The 13,435-nt window shown below is 40.9% G+C and overlaps 1 protein-coding gene across 1 annotated transcript; it reads left to right on the forward strand.

Annotated features, from left to right (window-relative positions):
* Positions 1–1,297: 1,297 nt before the first annotated feature.
* On the forward strand, positions 1,298–12,524 carry LOC128709487 (kinesin-like protein unc-104). Its single transcript, XM_053804492.1, has 20 exons — positions 1,298–1,480; positions 1,561–1,985; positions 2,107–2,362; positions 3,120–3,283; positions 3,347–3,486; positions 4,219–4,260; positions 5,457–5,837; positions 5,924–6,381; positions 6,446–6,560; positions 6,632–6,798; positions 6,884–7,089; positions 7,703–8,110; positions 9,051–9,188; positions 9,268–9,732; positions 9,798–9,888; positions 9,959–10,621; positions 10,693–10,882; positions 11,293–12,145; positions 12,213–12,314; positions 12,377–12,524. The coding sequence occupies exons 1-20, from the start codon at positions 1,298–1,300 to the stop codon at positions 12,522–12,524; spliced, it is 5,595 nt and encodes a 1,864-aa protein (XP_053660467.1).
* Positions 12,525–13,435: the final 911 nt, after the last annotated feature.

Here is a 13,435-nt window from a genome sequence, read left to right on the forward strand (position 1 = left end):
CAGAAACTGTTTCATTTGCCACGAATTGTCCAGTCTCTATGGAAAGAAAGCCTCTATAATCTAATAAGGATTTACAGTTGACATTTTTCGCAAACGCTCAGCATTAGCGATGTGATTTATGTGTCTGGATCTAAATTCCCCCTTTTGTCTAGTTGGAAAACTATTATCGGTTAAATGTTCCATAGAATGATTTACCATTTTCTGGATTTGAAGGTTTTCGTGAAATAAATTGTCTGTTAAGTGTTCTATGACTTGTAGAAGCCGTATACGTACGATTTATTTATATTCATTCGTCGATTTTTCATATTCGAAATCTACTAGCTTTTGTTCAATTTTCATTCATTTTTAATTGGGATTCGAGTTCCTGATCCTTTTGCTTCAGACTAAAAAACTCAAGAGTTTCGGAGGATTGTGGAGTGTTAATGTTGCGGTTTCACTATGTGATTCAGTTATGGAAATGAGCATTAAAATGCGTATTTTTGCAAAAGTTCTGGTCGAGACCTTTTAAAATGGATATTTTCTTTTTCCTACCTTTCTACCGCTAATGATAATCTCTTGGCAAAAAGTGTGCCTTTCTGCTGATTATATTATCCTTTCTTTTCTTGCTTCATTTACCTTTGAATAGAAAGTGATGGTGGTGATTCAATTTTTTTTAACTTTTCAAACTGTTCCAAAGTTCTACTCTTTGTAGTGCTTGTGGGCGGGCGATGAAAAAAGCTAAAAATAAAGTTTTACTTATGTTTCTCATTTTATTTCATTTTATATTACATTTTTTCTGTAGAAATTTTTACTTTGTATTAAGTATGTTCACACGATGCAATTCCTGCTCGATTTTTCACGCTCTGCAAATCTTTTCTTGCATGTGTTGGTGTATTCGTGCAGAGATGGCAAATATTTTTTTTAAACCGCTTCGAATTTCAGCTATACTGAAGGAACGATGTTTGATAACAGTACCCAGAAAAAGGTACATATACTTATAAAAGATTTGTATCGTTTGCACACGAACCACAAGCGAATGTGGATAAGTCAGTAAGTGAGTATGTGATGGTATGGGTGAAATGTGCAGTTAAAAATTTGTATCGTGTAACCTTACTTGTTAAGAAAGAAATGCAATCAGAAAACTTACCAGGCGTCTCCATTGATAAATGATTATCGTTTAAGTAATGAGTTCTGTATGATCTTTAAGCGCAGAAAACAAACCACATAGAATACAAATAATAATCATTTTTGTCTTAACCATTGTTTTCGTTTACAACAGATCTAAACCAGGTTACAGGGCCCAGGGCCACCCGCCATCATGTCGTCCGTGAAGGTGGCGGTCCGTGTGCGACCCTTCAACTCCCGGGAAATCGCCCGGGAGTCAAAATGTATCATTGAAATGTCCGGCAACACGACTTGCATCACAAACCCGAAAGTTCCGCCCGGTTCGAGCGAATCGGTCAAACGCTTCAACTACGATTACTCCTACTGGTCACACGATGTAAGCAGCGTATTTGTAGTGTCATCTACAAGCAGCGATAACATAATGACGAATAATTTTTCCACCCTTCTCTGTAACAGCCTCGAGATCTGGAATTCTCCACACAAGCCATGGTGTACTCCGACATTGGAGAGGAAATGTTGCAACATTCGTTCGACGGTTACAACGTTTGCATCTTCGCATACGGACAAACGGGTGCCGGCAAATCGTACACTATGATGGGCAAACAGGAGGAAAGCCAGGAGGGCGTGATACCGATGATCTGTAAGGATCTGTTCCGTCGAATACAGGAGACAGAAAGTGACGATCTGAAGTACTCGGTGGAGGTGTCGTACATGGAGATTTACTGTGAACGCGTCCGTGATTTGCTAAACCCAAAGAATAAAGGAAATCTGAAGGTGCGTGAGCATCCGCTGCTTGGCCCGTACGTGGAAGATCTGTCCAAATTGGCTGTCACATCATACCAGGACATTCACGACCTAATCGACGAGGGCAACAAAGCACGGTAATGAGACGCGGTTCTAATAAACGAAATTGTTTTTGGTTGTTTGTGCGATGGTGATGATGGTAATCGTCTCTAATGTAACGTTCTGACGGTTCTCTTTCTTTGCTCTTTTGTTGCGCAGTACTGTGGCCGCCACCAACATGAACGAAACGAGCTCAAGATCACACGCTGTGTTTACGATTTTCTTCACCCAGAAGCGTCAGGATCGCATGACCAGTCTCGAAACAGAGAAGGTCTCGAAAATTAGTCTGGTCGATTTGGCTGGATCTGAGCGGGCCGATTCGACGGGTGCGAAGGGCACCCGACTGAAGGAGGGCGCCAACATAAACAAGAGTCTCACCACTCTGGGCAAGGTCATATCGGCGCTGGCTGAAATTGTAAGTACTTTTCGATGTCGGTTTCCTCCCTTTGTCCTTTGTTTAGAGATGTGTTAAATTTTTAGATGAGCGTTTCAAACGTTGGGGTTTATCGGTGTTTTGTCAGCATCACGTATTTTGCGGTGCTTTATTAAATGTAACTGATGCATTTCGACGTCATTATACCATGATGTGCCCATCAATGTGTCCCTTCTACCTAGTATCTCCTAATTTACTGTAGCAAATATTGATTCGTTCCAAATCTTACTTGTTCTCATTATATACATATTGCGTTGACGAACATTATCATCATAATCATACTCATCATCATTACCAACTTGCCTTGAAATACACTTCGAATACATCTGCGAACTCAGTCCGTAAGTATTAGTTGTTTTTCGGTGTGAAATAGTTTGTATCCTTTTTGTTCCGTGAAGATTGTAAATGTACAACTACAGTTATCTGAAATTAGTCTGAGTGTTGGGTACGGATTTTGTTAGTATGCTTGCTTTTAAGTAGTAACGTAAATTTGATTTCTTTGGGGGAAAGCATGCTGTTTGATCCTGAATTGTGAAAAATGAGCTTCCTACGGTGAAACGTATTTTTTTTATTATTTCTATTATAAAGGCAAAAGATCGTATGGTCAACGGTATCGTACGGTCGAACGTACACATCCTAATTTTACTAAAAAATTCAGTGTCAGTGTTTCCCATAATGTGTTTACTTGCATCATATTATAAAAATGCATCTAAATAATTATTCAATTACATTGTTGCAGGCATCAAAGAATAAGAAATCAAAGAAAGCTGATTTCATTCCCTATCGTGATTCGGTTTTGACATGGTTGCTCAGAGAAAACCTTGGCGGTAACTCAAAAACTGCCATGATAGCTGCGATATCGCCGGCCGATATAAATTACGATGAAACACTGAGCACATTGAGGTGAGTTTACCGTTGTATGTATATTATGTAAATGTTAATGGTGTTTCTTCCCTTCTGCGTCAGATATGCCGATCGGGCTAAACAGATCGTCTGTAAAGCCGTCGTCAACGAGGACGCTAATGCGAAACTTATTCGCGAACTCAAGGAAGAAATACAAAAGCTGCGCGAGCTACTCAAAGCCGAAGGCATCGAGGTGCAGGAAGGTGAGTTTGATCGCTGGTTCACTGCGACAGTGCTTATACAAGCTGCCATTGTTAGACGCTTGCAATTATCCTATCCATCCTTCCCCACAGTCAGAAACAGTTTAGCAATGTTTTGAGAAACGAATCGTTGTTAATTGTTTCTTTTTGTCATAATTGCTGTGCCCTTGAAGATGCTGTGACTTTTCAATGGGGCATCATTTTAAGACCCATTCAATACAATCCTACTCCGCTCATCATGCGCACTTCCCTTTTCACGTAGCCCCTCCTACTTTCCTGCCGAACACCGTTGCTCGATTGTTATCCTATCAACCATGTTTGGAATGCGTTATTTCGGCCGTTTTAAATCATATCACTTTAAGTTAAGTTATTTGTGCGATTTGTTTGTTAGATTTGGGAATCGAAATTAAAAATTCAAACTGAACTCGTTCATTCATTCCAAATTCAAAATCAACCATTTATAAAGCTTAGATAATGTTTTTTCATCATACTGCTTGAACACATTTCCACATTTGGTTGATCACGATTCGAATTCTGCTGCTAATGACGATGGGGAAAGAAGAAAAGAATCGAACAAACAACAACAATAAACACCACACCTGAACATGAGCCTGGATTAGCAAATATGAAGCTTGCAGAAGCTTACTGCTTGCAATTACTTCCCCCCTCAAACAATAGCTCGAAAGTGTTGAATTGTGAGTTTTTAATCACACTTGTACTACACTTTTCATGTAGGACCGGACGGTAAAGTGGTTTGTGAAAAGCGAGATGCTAATAGTAAGTAGAGATTACCGTCGAACGCTAAGATACAGTTATGGCTACCGTATTTAAAGAAAAAACTGCTTTATTGATTTTTTTATTTTTATTGGTTATAATACTTTTTTTTTGTCTATACTTCTGAATTATTGTTTTATTATCGTCACAATCGTTCATCTCATCGCGTAATCATTAAATCCATAGACCATAGCTTTTGTTTGTGTCTTTATTTCGGTATCATTTGCTGGCTTTTGGTAACGAGCTAAGGAAAGTTCGTCTGCACTACAAACTGCGCTTCTGGCGTGCTATTTTTATGATTAAATTCGCGCGTGAGAACGCGAATGTACGAGCTTCGTCAATGTGCTGCCTGAAATGAGAATGTGTTGCCTCATTTGAAGTGCCTATGTTATACGCTTTGATGTCTCACAAACAGCTCCGATCTTTTTCGAAGCGTAATGTAATGCTTCTGTGAATACTTTTGAAACAATTTTCTACCATATACTACTGCTCCTACATCATACAGCAAATGTTTAACGTAACGTTTTGTTTGTGCTTTATTTTGTGTAAATAAATTTGCTTCACATTTGCACATCCACTCATAAAAGATTCACTGTGCACATACATTTTATTTGTATACGATTATTTAGTGTTTCTATTTCATTAAATCTTTACATTCGTTGATGTTCCATACACACGGGTTGGACAAAAATGAACTATTGAGTCGAAATTCTATTAAACTGTAAGCTCTCCCATCCGGCCTTAGACGAAATACACTGACATACTGACAATATATCACATTTGTTCAACCCAGCGTCGTCTAAAGCGTTTAGAAAATCGCTGAAAGCATTTGTACGTTCACCTGTTGTTTAAGTAGTTTTCGTTTTGTGGTACTTTCATGTAAAGAAGTGTGAATTTCTAGCAAGGATATCCGTTTGACAAATATTTTATTAACTGTGTGACACAATATTCAAATTTAAAGCTACTCATTAAGTTTTTTTTTGTTAAATGTTAAAAACTTATACGGACGATCATGTGTTCTTAACAAAGGAAAATCATTCTTCTTCTATGTAAGTCGTCATATTTTGTAGCACGTTTCGGTTTCTGCGCCAATCTGTAAGAATATACTTTACCAATTAATTGATGATAATAGTGTGAAAAGTATGTTTTAGCAAGCGTTATGTTTTAATGGTTTCATATTATGTTACTTTTCTTTACAGAGGACGAATGCCTCATCAAATCTGACAAAATTGAATCAGTTGGTGGTGTGGTTATTACCGAAGAAGGCGAAGATGGTGAGAAGAAGATTCATTCGCCGAACCGCAATCGCAAGCGTACCGGTTCCAGTACGGAAATGGCAGTCGATCAGCTGCAGGCAAGCGAAAAACTGATTGCCGAACTGAACGAAACCTGGGAAGAAAAATTGAAGCGAACCGAACAAATTCGTGTGCAGCGAGAAGCTGTCTTTGCCGAAATGGGTGTGGCAGTGAAAGAGGATGGCATTACTGTTGGTGTTTTCTCGCCAAAGAAATCGCCCCATCTGGTGAATCTCAACGAGGATCCAACACTTTCCGAATGTTTGTTGTATTACATTAAGGACGGTAGGTATTATCTCCCCGGGGAAGATCTATCCCAAAGGGATAGATTTTGAAGATCGAATATAATAATTAAATTTTCTTCTCCACAGGACTCACTCGTCTCGGTACATCGGAAGCGAACGTACCTCAGGATATTCAACTGTCCGGCTCGCACATCTTAAAGGAGCATTGCGGGTTTGAAAACAAAGATGGAGTAGTTACGCTGGTACCACATAAGGATGCATTGGTCTATGTGAACGGTCGGAAGGTAATCGAACCGGAGGTTCTACAAACTGGTTCGCGTGTCATCTTGGGACGCAATCATGTGTTTCGGTTCACGCACCCTGAGCAGGCACGAGAGAAGCGAGAGAAAAATAAGGAGGTCGATGTGTGCGAAACACCGGGTAATAGTGGCGAAATTGCCGATTGGAACTTTGCCCAGTGCGAACTGTTGGAGAAGCAAGGTATTGATTTGAAGGCAGAAATGGAAAAACGTCTGCTAGCGCTAGAGGAACAATACAAGCGCGAAAAGCGGGCTGCCGACCAAGAGTTTGAAGAGCAACGTAAAGTAGGTGGATGATTTCGTTTTAGGTTTGATGTTGAATTCTGATGTGTTTTCTCTCTTTTGATAGACCTATGAGGCAAGGATCGATGCACTTCAGAAACAAGTCGAAGAACAGTCAATGACAATGTCGATGTATAGCAGCTACAGCCCTGAAGATTTTCATCAAGAAGAAGACATATTTGGTAATATAAAGTGCATTGCATTATATCATTGTAATCATAAATCTAATAATATTTCATCTCCTATTATGTAGTTAATCCGCTTTTTGAATCCTGTTGGACAGCACGCGAAGCAGGTTTGGCCGCATGGGCCTTTCGCAAATGGCGTTACCATCAATTCACATCACTTCGTGACGATCTCTGGGGCAATGCTATTTTCCTAAAGGAAGCCAATGCAATTTCGGTTGAATTGAAGAAGAAGGTACGTATGAATAATCCGGTTAGGGTCTAAGTTATGAGCATTTCTTCTACATGCTGTGTGTTACTTATCACTTCTTCTATCATAGGTACAATTCCAATTCACGCTACTGACGGACACTCTATACTCTCCGCTGCCACCGGAATTGACACCCGCGTCGGCTGTAGGTGCTCTGACAAATGGAGGCCAGGAAGATGAATTTGGCCAGACACCCATGCCAAGAACGACTGTGGCAGTTGAAGTGACCGATACGAAAAATGGTGCCACCCATTACTGGAGTTTAGAAAAGTTGCGGTAAAGTTAACCATCTTTGGCTTACGATTGTTTTTCGCTTTCGTGCGAGTTTTACTTTGCTCATTTGGTGGCACTTACAACTCTAGCTCTAGCTCTCTACCTCTAGCTCTAACTAAATAATACATTTGGCATCAACCTCGATCGTATATCCTCAAAGGCACAAACACAATACATTGCAAACTCATTCCACAGTTTTTGAAAATTCACTTGCATATCCACACTAACCTCCCCTTCAATTTTCGCGTTTTTTTTCAAAAGATTCCACTATTTTTTTTTCTCGAATTTTGCATCTTGGAATGTTTGCTTCACTTTTGCTGCGTTGTTAACTGGTGGCCTGGCGTAAACATTTTTAAGCAAAAATATAATTTGTTTCATTTTTAAAGCAAATTGTTCGCGATTTAGTTTTTTTTTGTTTATTTACTATTTCTATTCGTTACCAGTCTTTATTGCTATAATTCGAATCCCCTCGAATTGTTTTTTACTATTGCATTGTAATAATGCACACTCTTTAACTGACCAAGTAAATGTGGATATATATCATGTACCCGTGTGGCATACTGATGGCCGCTAACTTATGCTACTGCAAATTTTTTGGCCGGATACAATTGGACAGGTATCGGTTGGAACTGATGCGACAAATCTATAACACATCCGATACATCTCCGGAGATGATGAGCTTTGTGCTTGAGCTGTCCAGTGGTGAGCTCACGCCAGAACATTCCGGTACACAGTATCCAGCGTTCGCACATCCGCCGTTGTCGGTTTCGAAACAACAGCAGGAGCATCTGGTAGCAGAACAACCTGCAGCTGCACGGTTATTGGCAGGGTTAGCGCCTAACTGTGAGGGCAGCAAATGTTTGACTTCACCAACAAATTCGGTTTCATCATTATCGTCATCATCCTGTGGTACGGCATCACCACCATCCGTCATCTTCGACGGAGGTGTCGTTGTATCCAACAGTAGCAGCAGTTTCGGAAGAGCCGGCACGAGACTTACTCTGGCCAATTTGATGCCTTCTAGGTTAGCAGAAACAGCTCCGCATGTGACGCACGTAATTAATGGGCTGAATTGTTGTGCAATGTTTTGTGTACACGGGATCATAAACAAATCCCAAGTTGAAAAAATTATTCTGCTTTTATCTGATCTTTATGATCATAAAGTAAACTGTTATAGCTATGTCTAACATTAGCAATATCGTTTTTATCTGGTGCTTCGCAACAACAATCCGCTTCAAACAGAGAAATGTGTTGGATTCTGATTATGCTTACATTACTACTCACAATATGCTTCTATGTTTACAAAATTGCATAAATTATTATAACGACTATTGGTATAATTGTATTATTCCCGTTTTCGGTTCTCCGCCAAATACTTTTGGTAAACACGATTGCAATAGATATAATTATCATGTAAATATCTTAAACCAACTCCAACTAGAAAATACAGCAGCTTTAGTGATCTTAAAATATAGTGATTGCATACTTTGTTGCATTTTCAACCTAAGAATTTTGAAGGAGCGGAATAATACCTTTATGACCTGCTATTAATTATCATTTGGCTAAAGAGATCTTCTTGAAATAAAGTTTGTTGCTGTGCATGATTTTTATATTTATATACATAATACATCTCACATCTAATCCAACATTACATACATCATCGAGCCTTTGAGGAATCGACTGAAGTGATAGAAAACATTTTCGGAAAGGAACATTGATACATTTGTGCATAGCTTTATTCAAATTTGTTTCGCCTTTCTATAGAATTGCATAATGTAATATGATGTTAAATGTTGGCGCTATGATGTAAACTTATGCTACCGAGATATCGTGCTGCAATTTAACATTGTACTATAAAATGTATAGCAAATATTCAATTCTATTCTTAAGCTTACAATAATAGCAATCATTCATGTCGATGATTAATTTATTGTAAAAACTAAAATTGTTTTTATTGCTTGTAGGCAACGTCTCGAATTGATGCGTGAGATGTATCACAACGAAGCAGAGCTGAGTCCAACATCACCGGATTATAATGTAGAAAGTTTGACAGGTGGTGATCCATTCTATGATCGATTCCCTTGGTTCCGGATGGTCGGAAGGTAAGACTTAATACTTAAGTCCTGTATGAAAGACGTGCATGTAATGCTCAATTATTATCCCTTCTTCCTTTTGCCATAGATCATTTGTGTATTTGAGCAACTTACTGTATCCGGTTCCACTGGTCCACAAGGTAGCAATTGTGAATGAGCGTGGAGATGTACGTGGCTATTTGCGCGTTGCCGTACAGCCCGTGATGGATGAAGAAAATGCGGACTTTAGCAACGGTGTCAAGCAATCTGCACGCATCTTGTTCGATGAGGAGCAGAACGGACAGCATAAGGTGCCGAAGATTCGAACTATTCCAGATAAGGACGAAAAATACATCGAGGGAGGCAATGACATGGGCACTAAGCTGGAGGAATTGGAGCAGGAAGATGCGGATTCTGGACGTGGTGATTCGAGCGTTGCCTCGGAGCTGCACGAATCGAACGATCAGGAACCAGGTGAACATTTGCAACCCGGTAAAGAGTTTACCTTCCGTGTTACCGTGCTGCAGGCCACGGGTATTGCGGCCGAGTATGCTGATATATTCTGTCAGTTTAAGTAAGTTAAAGTGTAGTTAGTTGTGGTTGGTTGGTTCAAAACTAATCTATATGAATTATGTGCAGCTTTTTGCATCGACATGAGGAAGCGTTCTCGACGGAACCAGTAAAGAATTCTGGATCGGGAGCACCGCTTGGATTCTATCACGTACAAAATGTAAGCAATCATCGCATCTTAAACCATTGTGCTAAGTTCTTGTAAATTTAACTGGCCTGGCTTTCCATAGATTACAGTTCCGGTAACGAAATCCTTCATCGAATATCTTAAAACGCAACCGATAGTTTTCAAGGTGTTTGGCCATTATCAGCACCACCCGTTGCATAAGGATGCCAAGCAAGACTGCCAGATCACGAGGCCACCTCCAAGGCGTATGTTGCCTCCGAGCATTCCGATCAGTCAACCAGTTCGCAGCCCAAAATTTGGCCCATTGCCATGCCCGCCGTCATCGACGGTTTTGGCCAAGCACGATGTGCTCGTATGGTTCGAAATATGTGAATTGGCACCGAATGGTGAATATGTACCGGCTGTCGTCGACCACAGTGACGATCTACCTTGTCGTGGACTGTTCCTGTTGCATCAGGGCATTCAGAGGCGTATTCGTATAACGATCGTACACGAACCGACACCCGAAGTGAAATGGAAGGACATTCGCGAATTAGTTGTCGGGCGTATTCGTAACCAACCAGAACCGGCCGATGACGAAGACTCTGATTCGTGCGTTCTGTCGCTTGGATTGTTCCCGGGCGAGGTGTTGGAGGTACCTGGAGATGATCGGTCGTTCTTCCGCTTCGAAGCTGCTTGGGATTCGAGTCTGCACAATTCGGCATTGCTCAACCGTGTCACACAGACGGGCGAACAGATTTATATTACGCTGAGCGCATATCTGGAGGTAAAATAGACCCCAGTTGGTATAATGTCTTCAAATTGATATTTCAATATTTTTCGTTTTCTGTTCCATAGCTCGATAACTGTGCCCGTCCTGCCATCATTACGAAGGATCTCAGCATGATTATCTATGGCCGTGACGCTCGCACTGGACCGCGCTCGCTTAAGCATCTTTTTTCGGGCCAATACCGCAACCCGGAAGCCAACCGTCTGTCGGGAGTGTATGAGCTGTCACTGAGAAGAGCTTCTGAAGCAGGTAGTCCAGGTAGAACTGTGCTAGTGTGTAGAGAGACAATGAAAAGAATTACGAATGTTTTTTTTTTTTTCGTAGTATATTTGAATTGCTTCCGTTATTCGAAAATTTTGTTTTTCAGTTCAGTCTTATGCATATGATGAGAAGCATGATGAAATTCCGTAAATGTATGGAAACATACATTTACTACACATTAGACTAAATAGTAATGCTATACGTAACATGAATCTTTGTGCTATTATTAACAAGATATATTTTTCGGTTAAAATTAAGTTAGAGGTGATGCTTTCCCATATTTTTATGTGTTTACTTGCGTGTATCGTGCTAGTCCTTGGTTTGTTTCTGCTTTGATATTTCACACGCTTTCTCTTACTAGGTTTAAGCGGTTGTTGTAATTAAACTGCAATACTATATTCCATCAGGTGTCCAACGTCGACAGCGCCGTGTTCTGGATACGAGCTCTACTTATGTGCGAGGTGAGGAAAACCTGCACGGCTGGCGTCCACGTGGAGATTCTCTCATCTTCGACCATCAGTGGGAATTGGAAAAGCTTACTCGGTTGGAAGAGGTTGGCCGCGTAAGGCATCTGTTACTGCTGCGTGAACGGCTCGGAATGGACACGACACCGAACCCAACCACCAAAACCGAAAAAGATGTATGCAATCTGGCTCAGCGTGCCAGTGCATCACCGGTACACATGGTTATTCCACCGTCTCCACAAACACCGGTGAAAGATCAACAGACACCAGCTTTGCCGGAGCGTGAACTTTCAGTCCGCGAAACTGAGTTGGTGTGGAAGTGTGTGAAGTTAATTCAAGGGCGCATCGGTTGCAAGGAAATAGGTACTGAGGGTAACGGTTCCGGTACACAAGCATCTGACGCATCGCCGGGTGACGAGGGATGTGCGGATATGAATGCAAGCTACATTTCGAGCAATTCCATTGAACTGTGCTCACCGGAACGAGTAGATGTACCGAATGGTTGGGAAGCACCGGCCCCGGCGCCTCAAACGCAGGAACTTTCGCTGAGATTGTATGTGCCGGAGCTGGAGGAAATTCGAGTCAGCCCAGTAGTAGCTCGAAAAGGTTACCTTAACGTGCTCGAACATGGTGGCTCCGGTTGGAAGAAACGATGGGTCACCGTACGGCGACCATACGTTTTCATCTTCCGTTCCGATAAAGATCCGGTAGAACGGGCTGTCTTAAACCTGGCCACAGCGCAGGTGGAATGTAGCGAAGACCAAGCGGCAATGGTGAAGGTTCCAAACACATTTAGGTAAGTATGACATATGATATATTTAGAAACTGAATTGCGATTGATATCACTGTAATGTTATCTATAGCGTTGTCACCAAACATCGAGGATATTTGCTGCAGACACTTGGTGATAAGGAAGTTCATGATTGGTTGTATGCGATCAATCCACTGTTGGCTGGACAAATTAGGTAAGTATTATTCGCTGCATTACGAAACACACTGTGCTAACACACTTCTTATGTATTTTTAGGTCTCGACTAGCCAGGAAAAACATTTCTAGCATAAGCAGCACCGGAAGTGGCGCTAGTGATCAGCAACAGGGGACGACGGGAGCGTCCGCGCTGACTGTAGCAGCAGCCCAGGGCAACGGGGGTAACAGTAATTCTGGAGGCAAATGAGATACAATAACGATGGAGTCCGTGCTGGTATATTAAACACCAAGCTACAGTGACTCCTGCCGTCGCAGAATTTGTGCGGAGAACCATAACCACCATTATTCTGAGGAATAACATCCTAGTTTGACGTGCTGAAATCGTCACCACCAAGAAAACCAAAATCAAACCAAAATAATTAGTAGTACTCGTTGTCGTTAATCTCCCCAACTACTTAGTTATGTCGTTAGATTTCGGTTTCGAGTTCAGAAAGTCAAACCACAAAAAGTAGAAGAAAACATACAGCCTGGCAAATGATGTCAGAGGATCCGTAAAGGAATGGTACGATGGAATGATTTGACGAGCTAGAACGAAATGATTGCATTGTGTGAGTAATGATTGAGGGGCAATTTAGTTTTCTTGATTTCGCCTTAGCTTTTCTGTTATGTACCGTTTAGTTACTAGCTTTACTTTTCAACGGTTCTTCTAAGAGGCTGAATAAGTTTTAATTTATCGAAAACGATACTGCTTAACGCTACATGTAAGATAGCATGTTTTGTATATAAGAACAAATTATTTTTGTCCAGTTTAAAAATAGCAAACGTACGTTTAATCATCGTACCCAGTTACGATTTTTTTGCAGCTGAGCTAAGTTAAAGTTCTCGTGTGATTGATTTACAATTTTGAACGATACGCCGTACGGTTAGATCGCACTCAGGCAGGATCTGATGCTGTTTCCGATCAATTGTTTGTATTCTACTTTCTTCACAATTTTTCTCTAGAGAGACTGCAATAAGGCTTACAAACTAGAACGATAGACTGGGCAAAACGAACAGCTAAGCTGTCACACTAAACATGCCCTAAGAGAATGTGCATAAAGAAACCACTAAATACATGCAAACTGACGGTGGTTCATTGTTGCTACGTTAAGAACTCTG

This window comes from Anopheles marshallii, chromosome 2 (genome assembly GCF_943734725.1).
Source record: "Anopheles marshallii chromosome 2, idAnoMarsDA_429_01, whole genome shotgun sequence".
Taxonomy (NCBI): domain Eukaryota; kingdom Metazoa; phylum Arthropoda; class Insecta; order Diptera; family Culicidae; genus Anopheles; species Anopheles marshallii.

Bases quoted from the DNA above. Each gene is read 5' to 3' on its own strand.
- LOC128709487 (XM_053804492.1), top strand. From the start codon at position 1,298: ATGTCGTCCGTGAAGGTGGCGGTCCGTGTGCGACCCTTCAACTCCCGG. The intron at 4,261-5,456 runs GTAAGTAGAGAT...TTTTCTTTACAG, and splicing joins TGAAAAGCGAGATGCTAATA to AGGACGAATGCCTCATCAAA. The intron at 9,889-9,958 runs GTAAGCAATCAT...GGCTTTCCATAG, and splicing joins GATTCTATCACGTACAAAAT to ATTACAGTTCCGGTAACGAA.